The sequence below is a fragment of the Dromaius novaehollandiae genome, chromosome 13 (genome assembly GCF_036370855.1).
Source record: "Dromaius novaehollandiae isolate bDroNov1 chromosome 13, bDroNov1.hap1, whole genome shotgun sequence".
NCBI lineage: Eukaryota > Metazoa > Chordata > Aves > Casuariiformes > Dromaiidae > Dromaius > Dromaius novaehollandiae.
In genome coordinates this window covers 13,672,559-13,691,523 of record NC_088110.1, presented here as the reverse complement: position 1 = coordinate 13,691,523, position 18,965 = coordinate 13,672,559, and the positions used below count along the sequence as shown (strand labels likewise).

The 18,965-nt window shown below is 39.0% G+C and overlaps 1 protein-coding gene across 3 annotated transcripts in view; it reads left to right on the top strand.

Annotated features, from left to right (window-relative positions):
• The window catches only part of PEPD (peptidase D), a 199,441-nt gene that overhangs the window by 120,080 nt on the left and 60,396 nt on the right, over nt 1-18,965 (top strand). For all 3 annotated transcript variants that reach the window (XM_026107578.2, XM_026107580.2, XM_026107579.2), the window contains one exon: nt 18,066-18,134. In XM_026107578.2, the coding sequence (XP_025963363.2) occupies nt 18,066-18,134 (69 nt within the window). The remainder of the gene's footprint in view (nt 1-18,065; nt 18,135-18,965) is intronic.

Here is an 18,965-nt window from a genome sequence, read left to right as displayed (position 1 = left end):
CTACAGTTCACCCTAATGTAGTGATTGCTGCAGAGACTGAAAGCAGTTGGAATAAATAGGTGTAACAGTATTTTCCCCAAAAAGCTTTGAATATCTGTAAAGGAACTCTGCAAGACTCTACGGGAAACTCACTTAAGAGAAAAATAGTAAAATGTATTATAAAAATAACAGTGCAAAGAAAAATATCACTGTTTTAGCTGTTGGTGAGCTTTGTACATCTTGCTCTTGTTCTAACTATTCTGACTAACGGTGATCAAGAAGATGAAAATCCGCATGATTGTACACTTGGAAGAGAGGACTTGTAGCAATTTAATGAGCTTTTATTGCATTGATTATTTTGTCAAGAAAGTAATTATACAAAATAGTTTGGAGAACTGCAATTATTTCCATATTGCATGCTTTTAACAAAGGTGCCTGTCTTCAGCTGCAATTAATAGAAACTTAGAAATGTGTTCCTCCCACAGAGTCACTACAGTTGCTAAGTTTTGTCTTTAAGACTCTCCTTTTCCATTTTTTTCTAATGAAGACTGGTAGAAATAATGCATTAAATTGCTTAAGAAAAAGCCAGGTGAGATGTTTTTCCCAAAGAAAGGCTGAGGTCGGTGTGGGCTGGTGAGCTCACCCCGTGCAGGGGGAGCTGCAGGGAAATCGAGTCATCTGTTCTCATTGCCCAGCCTAAGGGGAAAGGAGAGGCAAGCCTGGAGAGCTGGAAATCTATTGGATTCCTTTCAGCCTAAATTATCAAAGGTGCTGCCACTAACATAAGTAAGGATATTGGTTTCAATTTTCTAAAGTGCTGTAGCCCCACTTTCATAGTGCCTTTTCAGGAGAATTTAAGCTCTTAAGGGCCAGATTTTTAAAGGCAGGTAAACCCTTGGTTCCAGCTGGATACAGTATGAATCAGTGCTTTAGTATTTTGGGTGTGTGGGATACTTAGCTGCTCTTGAAGTGACCTTGTGACTGACCTTCAGCCAGTCATGATGGAAAGTCCTGCCTAATCATCCTGGGTGGAACGAGGTCCCAGCTGTCCAAAAGGACTGGCCGAAATCAGTGTGGTCTCCCCCTGCGTCCCCTTCCTTTGGCACCACCTCCAAGTCATGCGTGTCCAGCAGCGCCAGGAGGGTATACGAGCGTGGGAGGGTATTCCTCTGCTCCCTTGAGCCCGTTTCTAATAGCCATTTTGTGTTAAGTTTGTTGGGGTTTGGAGTCCTTTTCAGTTTTGTATTGTTCTGCATTTTATGGCTTAAATGATTTTATGTTCAAAGATGGCTGATGGCAACTGCATTAGAATGAAATGAAATGAAAGGAATGGGAAAGGAAAAGCAAAGCTAAACTCTACCCTGCTCACTACACGTTTTATTAAACAGAATTAGGAAGTACCACATGTATCTTAGTTGCAAAGTTTTCCTTTGCTTCCTTTCTTAATATGAATGATACTGATGTCAAATCTTTTAGTAAAAACTGGATATCTATCTACCCGTGATGCCTTATCTGTCATGAAAATTGAGTATCTGCCCAATTAAAAATTACCTCACATCACTTCTCTATTATGAGCCAACTTAACATACAGATGGCATAAAACCAAAGAAGGTTTTGATAGGATAGGGAAGACATGGAAAATGCTATTTAAAAGCTAGGGATATCTCTAGCAAAGCCTCTGTATTTTCTCCTTTCCTATAATGATTTTCTGATTAGTTCTATGTCAAACAATCTCCGTTATCTCACTGGTTCTTGTAGACCTTTGCTCAAGTAGCTGTACTTAAGGAATTCTGTCTAGTTTATTATAAGTTATATATACTTAGCAGTTTAGCAAAACGCTTGTCACTTTGCTGTAAACTGTCCCATGTGATGTGACCCAACCAGTTCTGACAGCAGAGAGAGTTCAACCACAATGTAGAGTTTTAAAGTTATTTGCGGTGCTTGAAGGTCTGTCTGCATACAGTATCCGCTTAATCCAGGCTAAATCGAGGGAGCTGTCTTCTGCTCCTGCCACTCTCTCTAATGGCTATTAATAATAGCTGTTCTAGTCGCTCTGTCTTCTGACTGAAAATCTGTCTGAAGCTTTTGCATCTCATGAGGCAGATCAAAATTGACATTTTTTATTGATGTAGCTGGTTTCTGCTGAACACTTAGGGACATGTAAAAGTAACTCAACTCAAAAACTGAAGGGGAAAGTCATTTGTTTGGTGGAATTACCAGCCAGCTGATGTCTGTAGTTAAGTAGTACTTTAAAAAATACATTTTAAAATGTATTTTAGAAATGAAGAAATAAAATTGGCTTTTTAGTTATCAATTGCTTTAATACGTCAGGTTTATGTTCTTGAATGTAAAAATTGTTTCATGATTAATTTCATTAAGTGACTCCTTGATCTAGACAGATCTCACTTATCACTTCCACTTCTCCTCTAGTAGATGTAGTATTAAGAGTGAAAAGCTATACACAATTCTTTCATGAGAAAATGGATGATCTTTTTTGCTGTTGCTGTTTCCTAACTAGTTTAATAGCCATGTGTGTCTACAACATAGAAGGCCTGCAGGATGGTTTAGAATCTAGCAAGTGGTCCTGTTCTGGTTTCCACAGGGCAGGGAGAAGGGGAGCCACCATGTGCTGATGGGAGATGCCAGCTTGGATTCCCCATGGGGAAAGCTCATTTGGCAACTATGGCAATGCTGATATGGGGTTCCAGTAAGGCAGGGCAAGTGTTCAATTCATTTGAGTTAATGTGATTTTTATGGAAAAGATCTTGTTAAAGAAACCTGGATTTATTTTTTTAATTAGATTACATTTGGTTGATAAAGGTAACTCAATAGATGTAATGTACTTAGCCTTCCGTAATGCATTTGACTTACTATCGCACAACATTTTGATTAGTTCTATACAATATTAATAAAGTACACATTAAATGGATTAAAATCTGGCTGACTGACAGACAAAAGTAGTTGTCAGGAAAGAATCATCTTCTAATGCTTGTTCTTTTTTCACAAATGGGGTTACAGAGGAGTTGACAATAATTCTGACGGTGTTTGACTTAACAGAAGTGATCTCTAGATCCCAGTAAATCATATATATGTACACCTTTGAGAGCTAGTAGATCATCACAATGATTGGGCATTCATTTAGTAAGATCTGATTCATTTTATCAGCTGAGTTTATTAATACAAAATGTTTTTAATATAGCTAAGGGAGTTGTCATAGGTTTAAGAAGAAAAAATTTAGATGAAAGCTACAGGGTGCTGGACTTGATCTGGAAATAATTTAAAAATAAGAGTTTGCAAACAACTGAACACATCCTCTGTGTGGTGAAATTCTCTCAGAAGGAGCTAATGAGATTTTATATATATGTGAGTGTGTGTGTGTAATATAAAAAATATATTTTTACATGTAATGTATATATTTTATATACACACACATGCATCTCAGAACAAAGGCTTGAATACCTCAGAAGGTGTGCATCTAGTCCAAGGTAATTTTTAGGGTTTTTTAAAATCTCTGTATATACTACTTCTGTCTGGTATCTGTGTAGCAGGTAGTATTCTGATGTCGGCTCCATTTGGAAAGTGGTGTAAGCAAAAGGAGAACTCTTTACTGAGACTGAGTGCCAACACACACAATTATCCAGGTCATTTTGTGATGTTCTGTTTAGCTTTGGTAAGACGGAAATGATCTAAGCAGTGCACAGTACTGTCCAGGCTGCTTGGCCACTTGAACAAAAATGCCCCTGCGAGTTCAGTAACTGTGCGGAGCAGCAGGGCAAACTCAGAGAAGACTCAGGTACAGAAACATAATAGAAACCACTGAAAGAAAGAAAGGGAAATGATAAGTTCTGCCTGTTTACAAAACCAGCACCTTTTTAATGGAAAACCAGCATATTTTGGCAAAGATTTTCCTAAGCAAGGACTCATGTAGGTTGAACATAAAAATCTGTCTGCCTTTCCTCACCTGGGCGCAAGGAAGGACAGGGCGTTGCGGTCAGGGCAGTAGGGTGGGCAGGGTGAGAAACCTTCACCTTTCCAAGAGCTGCTTTTGCTGCTGATGGGCACTACTGACAGAGTGGAGACACCGTGTCGTCCATCAGGAAATCGCCTCCAGCCCATACCTTGGGTATCTGCTTCTCCTCCTTTCCCTGGGCTCCTTGGGGCTTGTAGGCTATCGCTGTGCTGCCGGTGCCAGCTGCCGTCACCGCGCCTCCTCGCCTGTTTGTGTGCCATGGGCCTACTGAACCCAGTGAGCAATGTCCACCTCTCCGCAGAGAGCAGCGAAAGGAACAAGGTGAAAGGCATTAGTAAAAAGATAGTTGCCAACTGAATCAGGAAGAATCTCCAACACTTTTTATATTCCTGGCAGAACCAGTGTCTTTGGCTTCCCGGACTCTCCGCTGGAGCTGCTCGAGTCCTGTCGCAGAGATTTGCAAGGAGAGAAATAAGTTGTGAGTTGTAATAGATCAACTCAGTGCTGCTTGGCATTAGCATTACAGTCTGGGGCGTGCTTTAAGGCAGCGTTAACATGTAGATTTTTTTCTGTTGTCTTCAGGGATGTGATTGCTTGTTAAGCTGAAGTCAGCAGGAAAGCACAGCAGACCTCGTGGGGTTAGGCTGGTAGCTGCTGTCCTGCAAGTATTGCCTCTGTGTGTTGCCCTGCTTTCCTGCGTGCCTTCATCTTCATTTAGGGAGAAGGAACTGCGTTCAGCAGGTAACAAATCTTCGCCATAAAGAGAGCAGAGGGTGCCATTTTAGCGTACGAGCATGGCCATGCCTCCCAGCAGATGTGGCTTTGCTATGCAGTTTCATATCTTGACACAAGCAGTTTCAAGCCTTAAGTATACATGCAGCATGAGGACAACATTTTTTCTTTCTTTTTTTGACAGATCCAGGAATTATACTGTTGGCCAAGTGCTAGATTCTTGTTATAATTGGTACCAGTGGAGGCTCTGAAGGGCCAGGAGTGGAGTCACTGAGACATCCTCAGAGTTTTAGGCATGCCGTGAAATGCTACACTCATTTATAGTTGCTTGATGTCATCTTTCTAATCCTTATGACTTTAATTCTTTCTAATAAAAGCAGTAAATCTGCAGAAACTGATGAGCACTGAACTGGACAATTTCCTGTGTGTCACTTATGAGCAGGCAAGTGGATTTGTCAAGCCTCGCGTGACAGCTTAAATTGTTGAGAGTCCTGTTAAGGCTGTACTTTCTCTTACCTTCCACCTGAATGATTTTTCTTACTCGGCTGTGTGGACTGGGGGAACCATGATTAGTGTTATGGATTTGTTCTTGAGACTGCGGGTGGAGGGAAGCAAGAGCTTCAGAGGTGTTAAACTGATCTCTGCTGGATGTATTTTGTTCCCCATATCTGGTAATAGTTTTTGTTTTGTATTTGCTTATTGTCTGAGAGTTCTTGGAAGTTGAAATTAGTTAACATGTTTTTAAAGTTTTATTCACATGCATTCAGCTTTGTAAAATTCTCCAAGCTTGAGAGGAAAACCTGTAGGTTGGAGTTTGCAGGACGGTGTGCAGGGCAGCATAGCTTCCATTGTCCTTTGCAAATGCTCTCTGGTTCAATTACATTGGATTGACGTGAATTTAGCTTTCTAGTCTGTTGGGAGAGAAGATTGTTGGAAACTCAACAGATTAGTCTGGATACCTTCAGCCATATAATGTTAAAGTGTTGATACATATTTTTTTTTTACTCTGAGTCTTTTTCAAAGACTTACAAGTCCTCTCTAGATTTTTATAACAGATAGTTCATAGCCCCAAGAGTAGCTCCTTGGAGTCATCTATCTCAGGCTTGACTCTCAAAAGAGTAATTCCACTGGATTGAGGAGGCAAGTGTTTGAAATTCAGGAGACTATAAAATTGATTCTTCCATAAAGAAGTAATTTGTGGTAAATGGTGTAGTCCTCTGGGCACCTATTCACTCATTTTATATGGCCAGGACCCTTGAAACATGGACACAAAGATTAGAGAAGGACATCTCTGATCTGTCATTTATCTGCAGTAGCCAGGAAAACTTTCCTTCCCTTTTGATGACATAGTATCTAGGAGCAGACCCAGCCAAACAGTCTAGACTCCTGAGAGGAAAAAAAGTTGTTTTTTTGGTATAGGGAAGGAAGAATGTAATTTTAGGAAGAAGTTGGTGCGCTGGAGTTAACTAGATGATTTTGAAATACTTAACTAGCTTTTCAATGTTTAGATGCATTTTCTCTACTAATGAAGCCGCAGTTGTGCTGTTTTATTCCTGAAAATGCATGGGAGAAACATGGTGTACTGCAGGGTTCTTGCTTCTCGCAGCTCCAATTGTTTGGCATGAGTCTCAGAAAATATCCTCGGGAGAAAATGTTGATAATCTCTCCCTTTCTGTATTACTCTAGTGGACTAGACTTACTCAGCATGAAAGCAGGCAAGCAGCTGACATTTGGGCCGCATGTCCTTGCTTCAGTTAGAAGCCTCTTTAGACTGTAGAGAAGGAAATCATAGCACTTCACTGGCCAAAGTGCCATCTTAAAACAAAAGCAGTTACTACAGTTAGCATTTAAATATACCACGATACTAAATTGTAAATAAGACAGGCAGTTGCTTTCAGCCATATATATCTGATTTGCTTCTACCATATGTCGTTTCTATTTCTGATATTGGCCTTACTACTGTCCTTCCTGAGCACTTGTCTAACAACTAGATCTTGGATATTTCTTCCCATTTAATATTGTTGTACATGGTGTCCTTAAATATATTTCTCCATGGCCTCATAGAGGAATGCACTATGATAAGGGACAGTAAAGAGATGGTAACCTGATTAGAAGGACAGGAGATGTGAGGAGATACAGATACGTTCTCATTTAGCTGCTTGTGACTAGTGTGGGCAGTGCTGGACTCCTGACATGGTGGGACAGCAATTGGATGCCAGTGTTTTTTCTTCAGGGTAGATGTATTTTAATCCTTTGAAAAGTAAGGAGTGTTTGATGAACCTTGATAAAGCTCATTGAAACAGCAATGTTTATTCTTGACATTTGTTAAGTATGAATACTTAAATACTCAAAATGACCCTTCCAGACATACTCTCTGAGGAGATGCAATTCACATAGTCTTCATAATAGTCTGTCGTTCTTGTTATTTAATGAGACTATCAACGTTCAGAGCACTTAATAAAATAGAGTCCCTGCTCCTAGGAGTTTGCTCTATGTAGGAGCAGACAAAAAGGGAAATGGTGGGAGAGGATTTATGAAAATCAGATTTTGAAGCAACTTAAGTTTTTTTGCATGGATGTTTCAATATCCTTGTGTTCAGTGACTTTTTCTTAGGGCACCTGTGATGTGAAAACATCTTGCTATCGAAGTTTATCAAGTGTTAAATATTTTTGAGAGAAAACTTGAAGTAAACTGAAATATTGGCAATTTAATCTATCTGAGCAGTAGAAATCCACTTACGAAAATTAAATTCAACATATCTCAGTCATAGTAATAAAATGGTATACCTTTTTTGAATATTGTAAAGTACAATTTCATGGGCGAATTAAACTTCTGCTATAAGCTTATTAGTTTCTTCATATCGAATTGAGATCACTGAAAGCAGTGAAACTGTAAGACTGAGAACTTACTGTGTGATACAACCAACATACAGGGTTTAGAAATATATTTAATAACTATAATTTATTGAATGTTAGGTTGTCTCAGTGAGCAAAAAATATCCATTGTAATAACATGCAATTTTAAAGGCTGGATTACTATATGATATTAAGTGCTCCTAACCAGCTAACTGTGCACTCTGTGATTCAGAAAGACATAATTTTTCTCGTATTTGCATTAAAAACTACGTTAGCTATAGTAAAGAATAGTTAAACTTCTATCACTTTCATATTTATAAGTCTTAGCCTCCCATTAATGCAGATAATGGGGAGTTGGCTGCAATCATCCCATTATGTTCATCTGCCACACCTCCCCTTCCAGCTGGAGGAATAGGGATGCCCTAAATATATGAAACTTGGTGGCTCCTGCAATAATTAAAGCATCTCTTGACTCATGTTATTTCCTCAAACGAGTAGAGGAAAGAAGTAGGAAATTCTGAACCAATGTCACCTTATATTTTTTTCCTTAACTAGCAGGCTTTAAGTAGCCTTGTGTTTTGAGTTCAAGAAGTTTGAAGACATACAAGTTTAATAGTGACAATAAAGCTTTTCTCTTTATTATGGTCAGTTACAGCTAATCTCCTTTTAGAGTTTTAGCAAGGATTTATAGGGATTCATTTGTGTTTTAGGTTTGGAGATAATTAAGTACCTTTCTGCTGCAAAGAAGAAGTGGAGAGAGAATTGGCTCAAAGCTAAAACAGGATTCCAGTACTAGCGCATATATTAAACTTCCTTTTATTTGGTTGTCACCCCAATAGGAATGATTAGTGGGTTGTAAAGAAAGAAAATGTATTGCATTACATCTATTAAAGCATGTTTTATATGTAACAGTAATTAAAATATAATTGAAATCATGAGTTCTTCTAATTATTGGCTTTACATAATGCATATTTAAAGAGTGAACATCTATAAATGTGTCCTTTTTACACATCCAGAAATGGTTTGCTGGCAGCATTTTAATTAAAGATGGATTAGTTAAAACGCAGTTTAATCATTCTGTCATCAAAGGATTTAGACCTCATTAATTAGCTGTTGATAAATAGGTTTAAACTACAAAAAAATTATATTAAAATATGCCAGTTGAGATCTAGAATTATTATAGTTAGAAATGGAGCAATGAGTCTTAAAAAATTTCATGCCATCTCTTTCTGTAATATTAGATTAAGTATGAAGTTTAGACCACTGAGAACATGGTTTTGTATTGTTACTGATGTATATGACTGCGAGTGGACTTCAGAATTGGTGAAGAAATAAAAGTGAGACCTTTCTTAATGGTCATTGCTGTATGCTGTTGCTTTGTACTGTGCAGCAGCAGGGAGCTGTGTTACTCATTTACGTATTTGGTGAAGATTGAAAACTCGTTTAAAAACCTCTCTGCTGTAGGGAACAGATGAGACGAAACCCTTGGTTCAGGGTTTTGAGCTTCCCCGTTGCTGTGCAGGCGCAGCGCGGCGAGAGCTGGTGCTGCTGTCAGCTGCCTCGGCGCACTGGCCGGGGAGATTGACGCTTGTGGGCAGCAATGTGAATCCACATACAGAAGCTGATGCTAGCACAGTGCAGAAAAAGGACACGTTTTCCCATCTTAAACTGTGCGCTGTACTCCTGTGTTCCCCTTGATATCAATGTTGAACCACCCAACTTAAGGTTGGTTTAAGACCACCCATTTTACTTGCTGTTGCAATAGACTCCAGAAGCGTATACATGATCCGTTTTCACTACCAGCTGCAGGTACAGTTATTCACATTATTTTAACTCCATTACTTGCAAGAGTCTAATCATAGCTGCAGTCTCAGTGACACCAATCTCATGTCCTATTTCTACTTTTTCCATCTGCTACTTAATGGTAGTACTTTTTTCACTCAGTAGAGCTCTGATGTAATCCTTTGGATAAACCTTATTTTTATTTTCTATGTAACAGTCCATTGCAGAGTTAGCAGGAGACATGCTCTTCTATTGACAGGCAGTACAAAGTTATTACAGCTTGAACGTTCACATATGGAAAAGCAGAAAGTCATGTAGACCTGGACTTGCAAGTTTGCTAGGATAACATTAAAATCTTTGCAGTTTAGTACTATGAATACTTCAGTCAGCTTAGTTGCTAGCAGACAGTAACAGCAAAAATTTTAATAGTTGTCATAACATTTGACTTCATAGGTCAACCAGTTTTTAGGTAGATAAATCAAGCAATTCTGGCAAATCACAGATGAATTTTCCAAGTAGAGTTAAGAGTTTCAGGAAAACAATAATTTGATAACCATACTCAAAGACTTACTTAAAATGCTCTTTGAATGCTAATTTAAAGATTGACTTATTGTAAAGGTGTATTTACAGAGCACTCTAGAAACTGTCCCATCTCTAAGGTACCTGTGAAGTTGTCTTGCCATGCTCCTGAACAAGCAGCAGTAGTATATGAGGTTATAGATCTACATACTCATTGTTTGCATTTGAGCATTCATAATGAAATGGGTTAGCTGAATTTCTGTGAAAATGTATCATCTGATGAATTTTCAGATTGGGGTAGAGAAATGTGGCACCAGTGGAGAATTAGATGAAAGGCAAATCAACTGGATGTGAGTTTGGGAAGCTTTTAGAAATTATTTAGAAATCTGTTAAAATGCTTGCCCTTTCCTTGTATTGAAAAAAAAAAAAATCAATTTAAGCCCAAACACAGCTGTCTCTGTCTCTGAATTTACCAGCCCACGTGGTTTAACCAAAAAGATGAAATATCAGCTAATATCATATAACCTCCTCAATTATTTTTTATATAAGACAGGTAATTTATAATTCCCAATTATGCAATTAAAGTGCTAATTACCTCTAACCCAGATTCTCTCTTCTTGAGCTGAGATTCAGTTACTTTCAATCATTGCAAGTCATATATGACATTTGTGACAGTGCTGAGTTTGAATTATTTATGGACTTTGTTCAATGTGTCTTTGATTTCAAGGTAGCACTGATGGCGGGTGAAATGGCTTAGTGGGCTTTGTTTTCTGAAGGAATGGCACCCCTGTGACCTGTCAGTCTGTATGCTTGAAAGGTATCTGCATTTTGGGGTAATCTTACCCTCTGTTCTTGCCCTGAGCTTTGGCTAGTCATCGATTTCAGTAAAAAAAAAGTTGCCTGTTTAGAAATATCAACGTGGATTTTTGATTGCAAAGCTGAGATGATTCACCTCTATGCTGCTGCTATGCAGCTTTTCCTTATTTCATAATATATGTTCTGCATTACAATTACATTAATATGCTACCAGCTCCATATGCCATCCCTGCTTACTAAAGTTGTTCTTCTTCTATCCCTGCTGAACTCAAATAATACTTTTCCCTTCTAAGGACCTATTATTATCTAGAGTTTGCTGCAAACAAATAAAAATAACTTAGTTTAAGAGCAGGCACTAAAAATGTCAAAAATGAGAACAGAATCTAGACATTGGGATTCAGAAAGATCAAGATTTTTCAAAAAATAAGAACTATTACCTCTGTTTGCACGATAGAAATTAGGGCAATTGCGAACAGACCTGCCTGAATGTATAGCTGCTTTCAGTATTTCTGTAAATCCCATTAGCTAGTAATAAGCTTCAGCATCTCTGCTCCATGAACATGCACAACTACCCAGCCAATGATTTGAATCTAAGATTTTCCACTAGAAATAGTGCAAACAATCAGATTTTTAAAATCTGAATATGGAAATGTTTATGTTTCCTTTTGTTGAGGGAGCAGTAAGTTCTATCCTAAGCAATTTCCAGCCACGTAGACCACTTAAATAATAATATTACTGTTGTAAAATCTTTAACTAGGTTGTCTCTGAGCTGTAGAAGAAACCTTTGTTCATCGGTGCTCAGTGCTAATACTACTTGTTCTTACAAATGCTTGTAATGCACCTCTTGTTCACGAACGGTAAACTGGATTATTTCTCCTACTCTTCTCTCAGTGAAATACTGAGTTTTTTGTATTAAAAGAGCCTTGGACATGTTTGCAATGCTGCATAAACTCAGTCCTCTGTTGTAAACTACATGCAATTAGCGTTAGATGAGCTAAACCTCAAAGCAGCTAGTTTGCCCACAGAGAACAAACCAAGATTACCAAAATAAACTGTTTAACAAAGAAAACTGCTGTTTATTTAAAAACCTCAGTATGGCTAGTGTGGAATTAAACAAAGTATTGCTCATCTTGATAGTATACTCACTGGCATGAGTTGTTAGCCACTCTGACTGGCACTGCCCCTTCATTACCATGTCTGCAATTCTTCTGACCTAGCTTGATGCTCAGTATATATTTCAGATACCATGGGCATTTACTGTGAATTCACAATTATGTGTTATTTGGGCTTTACAGCTTCCTCATGTGAATGTACTTAGATGTCTAATTGATCAAGATAGTGGCTGCCAGTTCTGATATAAAAAGAGAAATCAGTTTTGGAAAATTTGGCCTTTTGTGAATTTTTTTAAAAGCTTTATGTTTTAGCCTATCTCATGTCTATTCTGGATATCAACACCATACAAAAGCATAATGGCACATTGTAGTTGGAATTCAAAACTAATTCAGTCAATAGATAACTAGTAGATATTCACCTACTTCTTCCAACTGTACTCTTTAAAAAAAAAATAAATAAATAAAAAAAAATCCTGAGTTCTGTGCCTTAATTACTATGGTTTCCAATTCGTAGTTCAAAACCACCTGCTTGCATTTCAAGCGAAGTCCCAAGGGCTGCTTTCAGAGAATAATATTTTTGAAATGTGTAAAGGCTTCTTTTTATTGGGAGACAACTTTCTGAAAGGTGCACTGAGAAATTATTGTGGATCCAAAACATCCTCAAACCAGGGAGTGATCACTTGTGAAACAATTTTAAAATAAATATATATTTTCAATTTAAAAGCCTTAATGAGATATTGACCCATGAGTGTCCTTGACTCTTCTGTGTATTGTATGCTTCACCAGGAGAGTTACATTTATGACAGCTGATCTTGCTGATATGCAATCAAAAAAAAATTGGTTCCTGAACTACTCTTCGCAGCAGGTGTTCTTGAAGTGGCTCCAGTATCTGGAAATAATGAACGGGTTTACTCAGTGCTTCTGGTCCTCCTTCATAGGAAACCCTGAATGATTAGTTGTTGATCCATTCCTAAGTCAGGCGTACCCAAATTCCGCAAAGCTTTGCTGCAGCTACTGTCTAAGGATGAGGGACTGAAACGTATTTTGTGCTGGAATGCCATTAAGCTTTCTTATTTTTTACTGATCAGAATGGTGGTATTTCTTTGTTTTCTGCAATTAAATGGGAATTCCAGATGAATGTGTGCTTCCCTGCAGGTGCCAGAGAGTGTATGGTGAATGAAGGAATCGGGTGGATTGCAGAGGGATTGGTAAGGACCCCCCTCCCCATAGGGACAGGATTTCGTGTTTAATTCTTTGGTAAGGACACCTCTCCCTGTAGAGACAGGGTTTCATGTTCGATTCTCAGCGTCATGCTACGCTGAGGACACCCAGCAGCTTCTCGCCATTTTCCTTTCCACACTAGGGAATTATTTCAGTTTTTCTGTGTCTGTGCCTCTGACGAGGCTTCTGACCAAGTGCATGAAAAAAGAGGCCAGAACAAAGGAAGTTTTTTGGTCCCGATACTGCTAGACCGCTTACAAGTGGCTTTTTCTTCTTGCTCTTGAAGAGGGAGCAGATACCTGGTGTCTTGTGTTCATAGCAGGAGCAAGAGTCTGGGGATTTTAGGGTGAGGAGGAATACTTTGTTGAATGAAATGTATATATTCTTCCCCCAAGGAATCTGGGAGGGTAATTGCGAGTATCACAGAGAACATTGTGATATCCACTCAGTAAAGTAAAACAGTAGCAAAAATTAATGGGAATGTGGGTGCAGTACCTGTTTGCTTTCCACATCAAGACTCTAATACAGCTTAAAGAATCCCTGTAAAACCAGAACAGTACCATTGGCAGTGCTGGCTGTTCAGCTAGACAGGCTTTTTCCTTCCTCTTGGAAAAACTGTGATGTTAATTGCAGCTGAAGAAAATCTTACTCTCTGGATTCAGGGTAGATCCAGCAGAATCAGGAGATGCCACTGAGGAATGTTTGGGGCAGTTACAGAAACTGGGCTGAAGTTTTTGAAAGGGTCCTTTGTCAGATATCCTTGCCCCTTTCTTATTCCCTCTGTATTTTTTTTCTCCAAACTTACTGCATTTTCTCTAATTATGCCTTACCTGTTTTGTAAGATGTAAGCCAAAATACTTTATTGGATTTTTATTTGCAAGTTGAAGCTTTTTGATCTAGAAATATCTTGGTTTTGGAAGTGAATAGCTGAGAAATATAAAACATACAATTTTATTCTGAATATTTGTTGTAACTCAACAGGAGCCAATGACAGGAATTCAAATAGAAATTATTTGTTTACTTCTCTTGGGAAATAAAAATCACACTCTCCTGAGTGCACATGGATATGTCATATCCTGGTGAGGACAAAGATCAGAAAATAAGCAAAAAGTGTGAGGGGAAGTTACTGCAGAGTGCTGCTACCCCTCCTGCTTTATGTGCCTTTACTCCATCATTCTATTTAAGGGAGGAAACCTGTTAAAAGGGAACTACCTTACTTGATTCAGTTCACATGTGGGTCAGAGCTCTGGCTGGAGCTGTCAGGATGCCTTCGATGGCAGCAGAGAGGGGGCTCGAGGTGCTCATAGGAAACAAGCGGTCAGAGCGTCACAGTAAGAGGGCTTCTCATAATCTACTGACAGAGAGATCCTCCATAGCAGATTTTACTTTTTTTTAAAAAAAAGAGGGGGATTAAAGTTGCAGCTTTTTTAGCATTTTGAGCGTTTGTATGGATATATGCAATAGTCCTTTAAGATCTCAAAAATACTGAGTATATACTTTTATGTTTTTTCTAATGATAAAGAACCTATTATTTCTGAAAGGTGAGTTTTCTTGTCTTTTAAAACAGCGTTGTCATTAAAATAGTCAAGACTAGGCAGAGCTGGGGGGGGGCTAAGATTACCTGATGCCTCAGCATATTTGTGAGGGTGGCCAAGCATTTGTGTTAGATTTACCTGAGCATTAATAGGGCCTAAGTTTGCCCTTTTCTAAGTTAATGGAAAAAAGGGTGAGTTTTAAAAAATTATTTTATGATCAGTCGATTATAACAAAGCTAACGAAGTTAATGTTTTTGGAGAAAAAACAGTGTTACTTTTATATTAAAAAAGTTGTTTCTGATCAATAAAAAGAACATGCTAACTCAAACAAAGCCATATGCATTAAAAGGCTAACATTTGACATGCCCATACACCATTGGCTGATCTGTATACACCACTGAGACGGTATGTGAATGATAAGTAATACATGCACCCTCCAGGGAAAAACTGCATAAAACATGACAGGAAGCTTTGAAACACGTAGAAAAGAAAGAGGTCCTTAACTCTTGTGTCTGTGTGGGCTACATTAGAAATTCACAGCAAATCATCCAGCACCAATATAAAACTGCCTAAATGTACATGTCATCCAGTCAAAAAGACCAGGCAAAGTTGAAGATGCAGCATTTGTGGGGTAGGAGGTGCTCCAGGTAAACTGAGATTCTATCCAACTATTTCAGACTTTTGTATCACACAGGTAGAGAATTTTGTAGCGCGTAGACAGAGAAATCCTGGCACGATAAAGTTTAGTGGTAGAATTTTCATTGACTTTAGTGGAATCAGGATTTTAACTATAAAGTACTGGTGACTTCCAAAATTCTATATGTGCATTTTTCAGCTTTGAAAAGCCACCATTTACCATCAAAGAGTTATGTGATACTTCACTTAAGTCTCACACATGTTGTACAAGAATGTTAGCTGTCTCTGATAGCAGTGTTGAATTAATTGCCAACTGCATGGACACATTTCTAATGGGTCATAGCCTGCAAAAGTAAATTCAGCGTTGTGAGTAGTTTTACTGCTTCTAGTGGAAAGCACGTTACCTGGTAAAGCTATACTATCTCTAGCTCAATCACATTAAAAACCACTTCTTACTTGCTCTTAAAAGAAAGTCCATAAATGTTTGATGAAACAATCAAGTTTCCTCTTTCAGAAAACAGAAACAAAGTTCAGCCAACAGCTGGATTATATGAAGCATGTCTTAATTTATTTACCACTTTTTATTGCTAATCTGGGAATACAGTGAAAGGTGACTACTATTACTCAGCTGCACAGTTTCATATAAATTTCAGCCATGAATATGTGATCAGTTGTCGTATGGTAAAATAAGCCCTGCTATCTCTGCATCACTGATGATGGAAGTGTGTTTACAACCTTCATTATTTCATTTTTAAAGCTCTTTAGAAGGTGACTGAAAGTTGCTGTGGAGAGGAGATACAAATAGGTTAGTGTAAAGGGTCTATAAAATACAGTGCAAGTTACTTCCTAGGCCATGACTACACATATTTAACAACGTAATACAGTATTGTGCAAAATGCTTGTGCACAGTGTCTTGTGGAGTATACCTTGCATACAGGCAGCAAGTTGTGGAGGAGCAGGTCAATAACTGTTTCCATCTGAAAAGTCCCTTAGGTGAAGAAGCATCTGCACAAGAGCAAAAGGCAGTTTATATAAGTTTTGTTTGCTGAATTTAGTGATATTTCTGCTATGCGTGCTCCATTTCAGAGTTTCTCCTTAGCTTCCCTGTCATTTGACCTACTCTTCACAGTTACAGGTTTCTAGGGCAATACAAAATTAGCATTTCTATCTGGTAAAATGACAGCATTTTGAGCAGAAGAAAAATCTTGTAAGATGTCTCCCCTTACAAAGTGAGGCTGTAGTTCCTAAATGTAGGCCTTTCTTTTTTCTTGTCTGATTAATTTGTATATTTTGTATTGTTTCTCTTGAAATACTGTCATTCTGTATAATTTTAAAATCTGGTTTGGATTTACAAGCGTGTAACGTCTTTAATATCCTTCAAAGAATTTGAACTGCATTCCATGGTTTGCTACTGCAGAAGGACAAAATCACAACATCTCTATTCTTTGAATAGCACCATTATCACTCTGTGTTAATGAAATGATTTTAGTATTACAACAAATGAGTTTTTCAAATCCATTCAGTTTTAAAGGGAATTGGATTGTAATTAGAGCATATTTCAAAAAGAACAAAAGGGTCCATGATATGTGCTTAGCTCTTAAAGCACCTAATCCTATATTAATTGTGCTTTGGGCACAGCTGCCCTCATGTGAAGGGGACTTTGACAGTAAAGATAAAAACGTTCCAGTACTTTTAAGGCCAAACAGCTCCTCCAGCAGGATGGCATTGCGACGAGAATGACGATGGAGGGTGCGTGGCTGCTCTCCCTGCTCTTCCCCGTGCCTCGGGTGCAGAAGGAAACACTGGGGTCTCATAACACTCTCCTTGCGTTGTTGAGGACTCAGCTAATGTTATCACAGTATCTTCTTGCTGTTGGCATTTGATCTTTGCTGATTCTCCCCATTTGGGCAGGGGAAGATCATAGAGATATATAAGTATTTCAGTGTGAAGTTGGATGGTCCCATGTTTTCTGTGTGCATATCCTGGTACGCACAGAAAACATGAGTCCATGCTTTGCAGCAGGGACTGCAATGCTAGTAGAGAGGGCCTGCCTTGACATGGTGGCAGAGCTCTGCTGGTCCTCAGAGAGGACAAACCGCACAGTCAGATGCAGTTTGGGCTTCTCACACAGCCGGGGATGTTTGGTTTAGCCTGCAGTAAAGGCAATCATAGGTGGGTTGTCAGTGGGATGGTTAAAATGAGAGAGCTTCTGCTGAAATTTGTTGAGGAAAAGCTTTGCCCAGTTGGAGAGTTCTGCCCCAGCCCAGCTCGCAGTGGCTCCCTCCAGCCAGCCCTTCGCGATGGGGCTGGTCGAGCCCAGGCGTTCCAGGCGATGCAGCACCAGCTGCCTTTGCACCCACCTGGCAGCTTTCGCTGGCAGCAGGTTGGTTGGACTTTGCGTTCACTGGATCTCCAGGCCACGGGTGGGAGGCTGGAAATAGGGATCATGCATGTGGTTGTGTTGTGCCCCTGAAATGCCAGCAGAAAGTATGTTTCTCAACTTCACTTAAGATAGTTTAGCCACTGTTTCAGCGTTTGTTTAACTGTTATCATCGTGTTCATTCTGTGGGCAGATTAACAACCTCTTGTTGACAATGCTTTGCCTTGCTATGCTGGATTGCTAAAGAAAGCGATTTGCCATTTGTAGTTACTGAGCTGCACTCCAGCACGCCTTCTTCGGTGCAGCGTTCCCTGATGGGCTTCCCAGAAACCATGTGGCGACCCGCAAAGCGGTCGAGCTGTGGCTCTGGGTGAATTTGAGTGCTGAACTGAGCACAGAAGGACAGAGAACTGCGTCAGGGAGCTGGGAATTTGCACCAACGCAGCTGTACTGAAGCAAGACTTGCTTTCTGCCCTGTCTTGTGGTAATTTTGAATGTATTATTAATTACCAATTTCTTTCTTTGCAGCCTTTTTCAGCACTATTGCTATGCTCGAGGCGGGATGCGCCATACTTCCTACACATGCATCTGTGGCAGGTAAGCTGAGAGTTTATGCTGAATTGTTTGCAGTGTTTATTGTCGATTTCCCGCTGGGTACACGTAAAATAGTTTCTTTTAGGCACATAACGCGTTTGTAAGTGCCAGCAGAGTGAGTTTCAAGCTCCTTCCTCTGGAAGAGCAGCAGGAAGGTGGCTAGTGCTGTGCCTTAATGAGAGCACTGGGTTACAGAGACTGCTGCACCCAGGAGATGCCACGACAACTGCTGCCATTGCCAAGATTGTGTTTATGCTCACATCTGTGCTGCAATTGGCTTTTTTATTAAACGGCATTATGAAGAGAGGCTTTAGAGCTATTCTCTGTTGCTCACAAAATACTCTCTTTGAAATACGCCATAAGTATTTCATACTGTTCTCGAAATTCTTTCCTCTAAGGTTAAGATGCGGTTAAACTAATCTTTTTGGATTTTTGGAAATTTTTTTGCTTGCTGAACAGCTGGTGTTGGAACTATTGTATTTTGGAAATTATTACAAAAATTCTCTGTGTAATTGTAGAAATGCACATTTTAATTTGCAGAACTGCAAGAGAATAGTGTAGGATACATGTTGAAGGACAATCATGTACTTTATGCAGAGGTTAGTCTTATTCTTTCAGTGGAATAAATCTAATTGGTGGTGTAGGACAGTCAGGTGAGGTATATGTGTTTGTATATATGCTCCATTTGTAGATCTACTGCTAGTCACAATCATTTGCCTTACATTAAAGTCAAACAGACTTATAAAAATATTTTTTAAGATAATGATAATAGTTATATTGCCTTTGGGGGTAATGAGGACAATTAACATCCCTTCTTCTGCTGTTTACTCAATT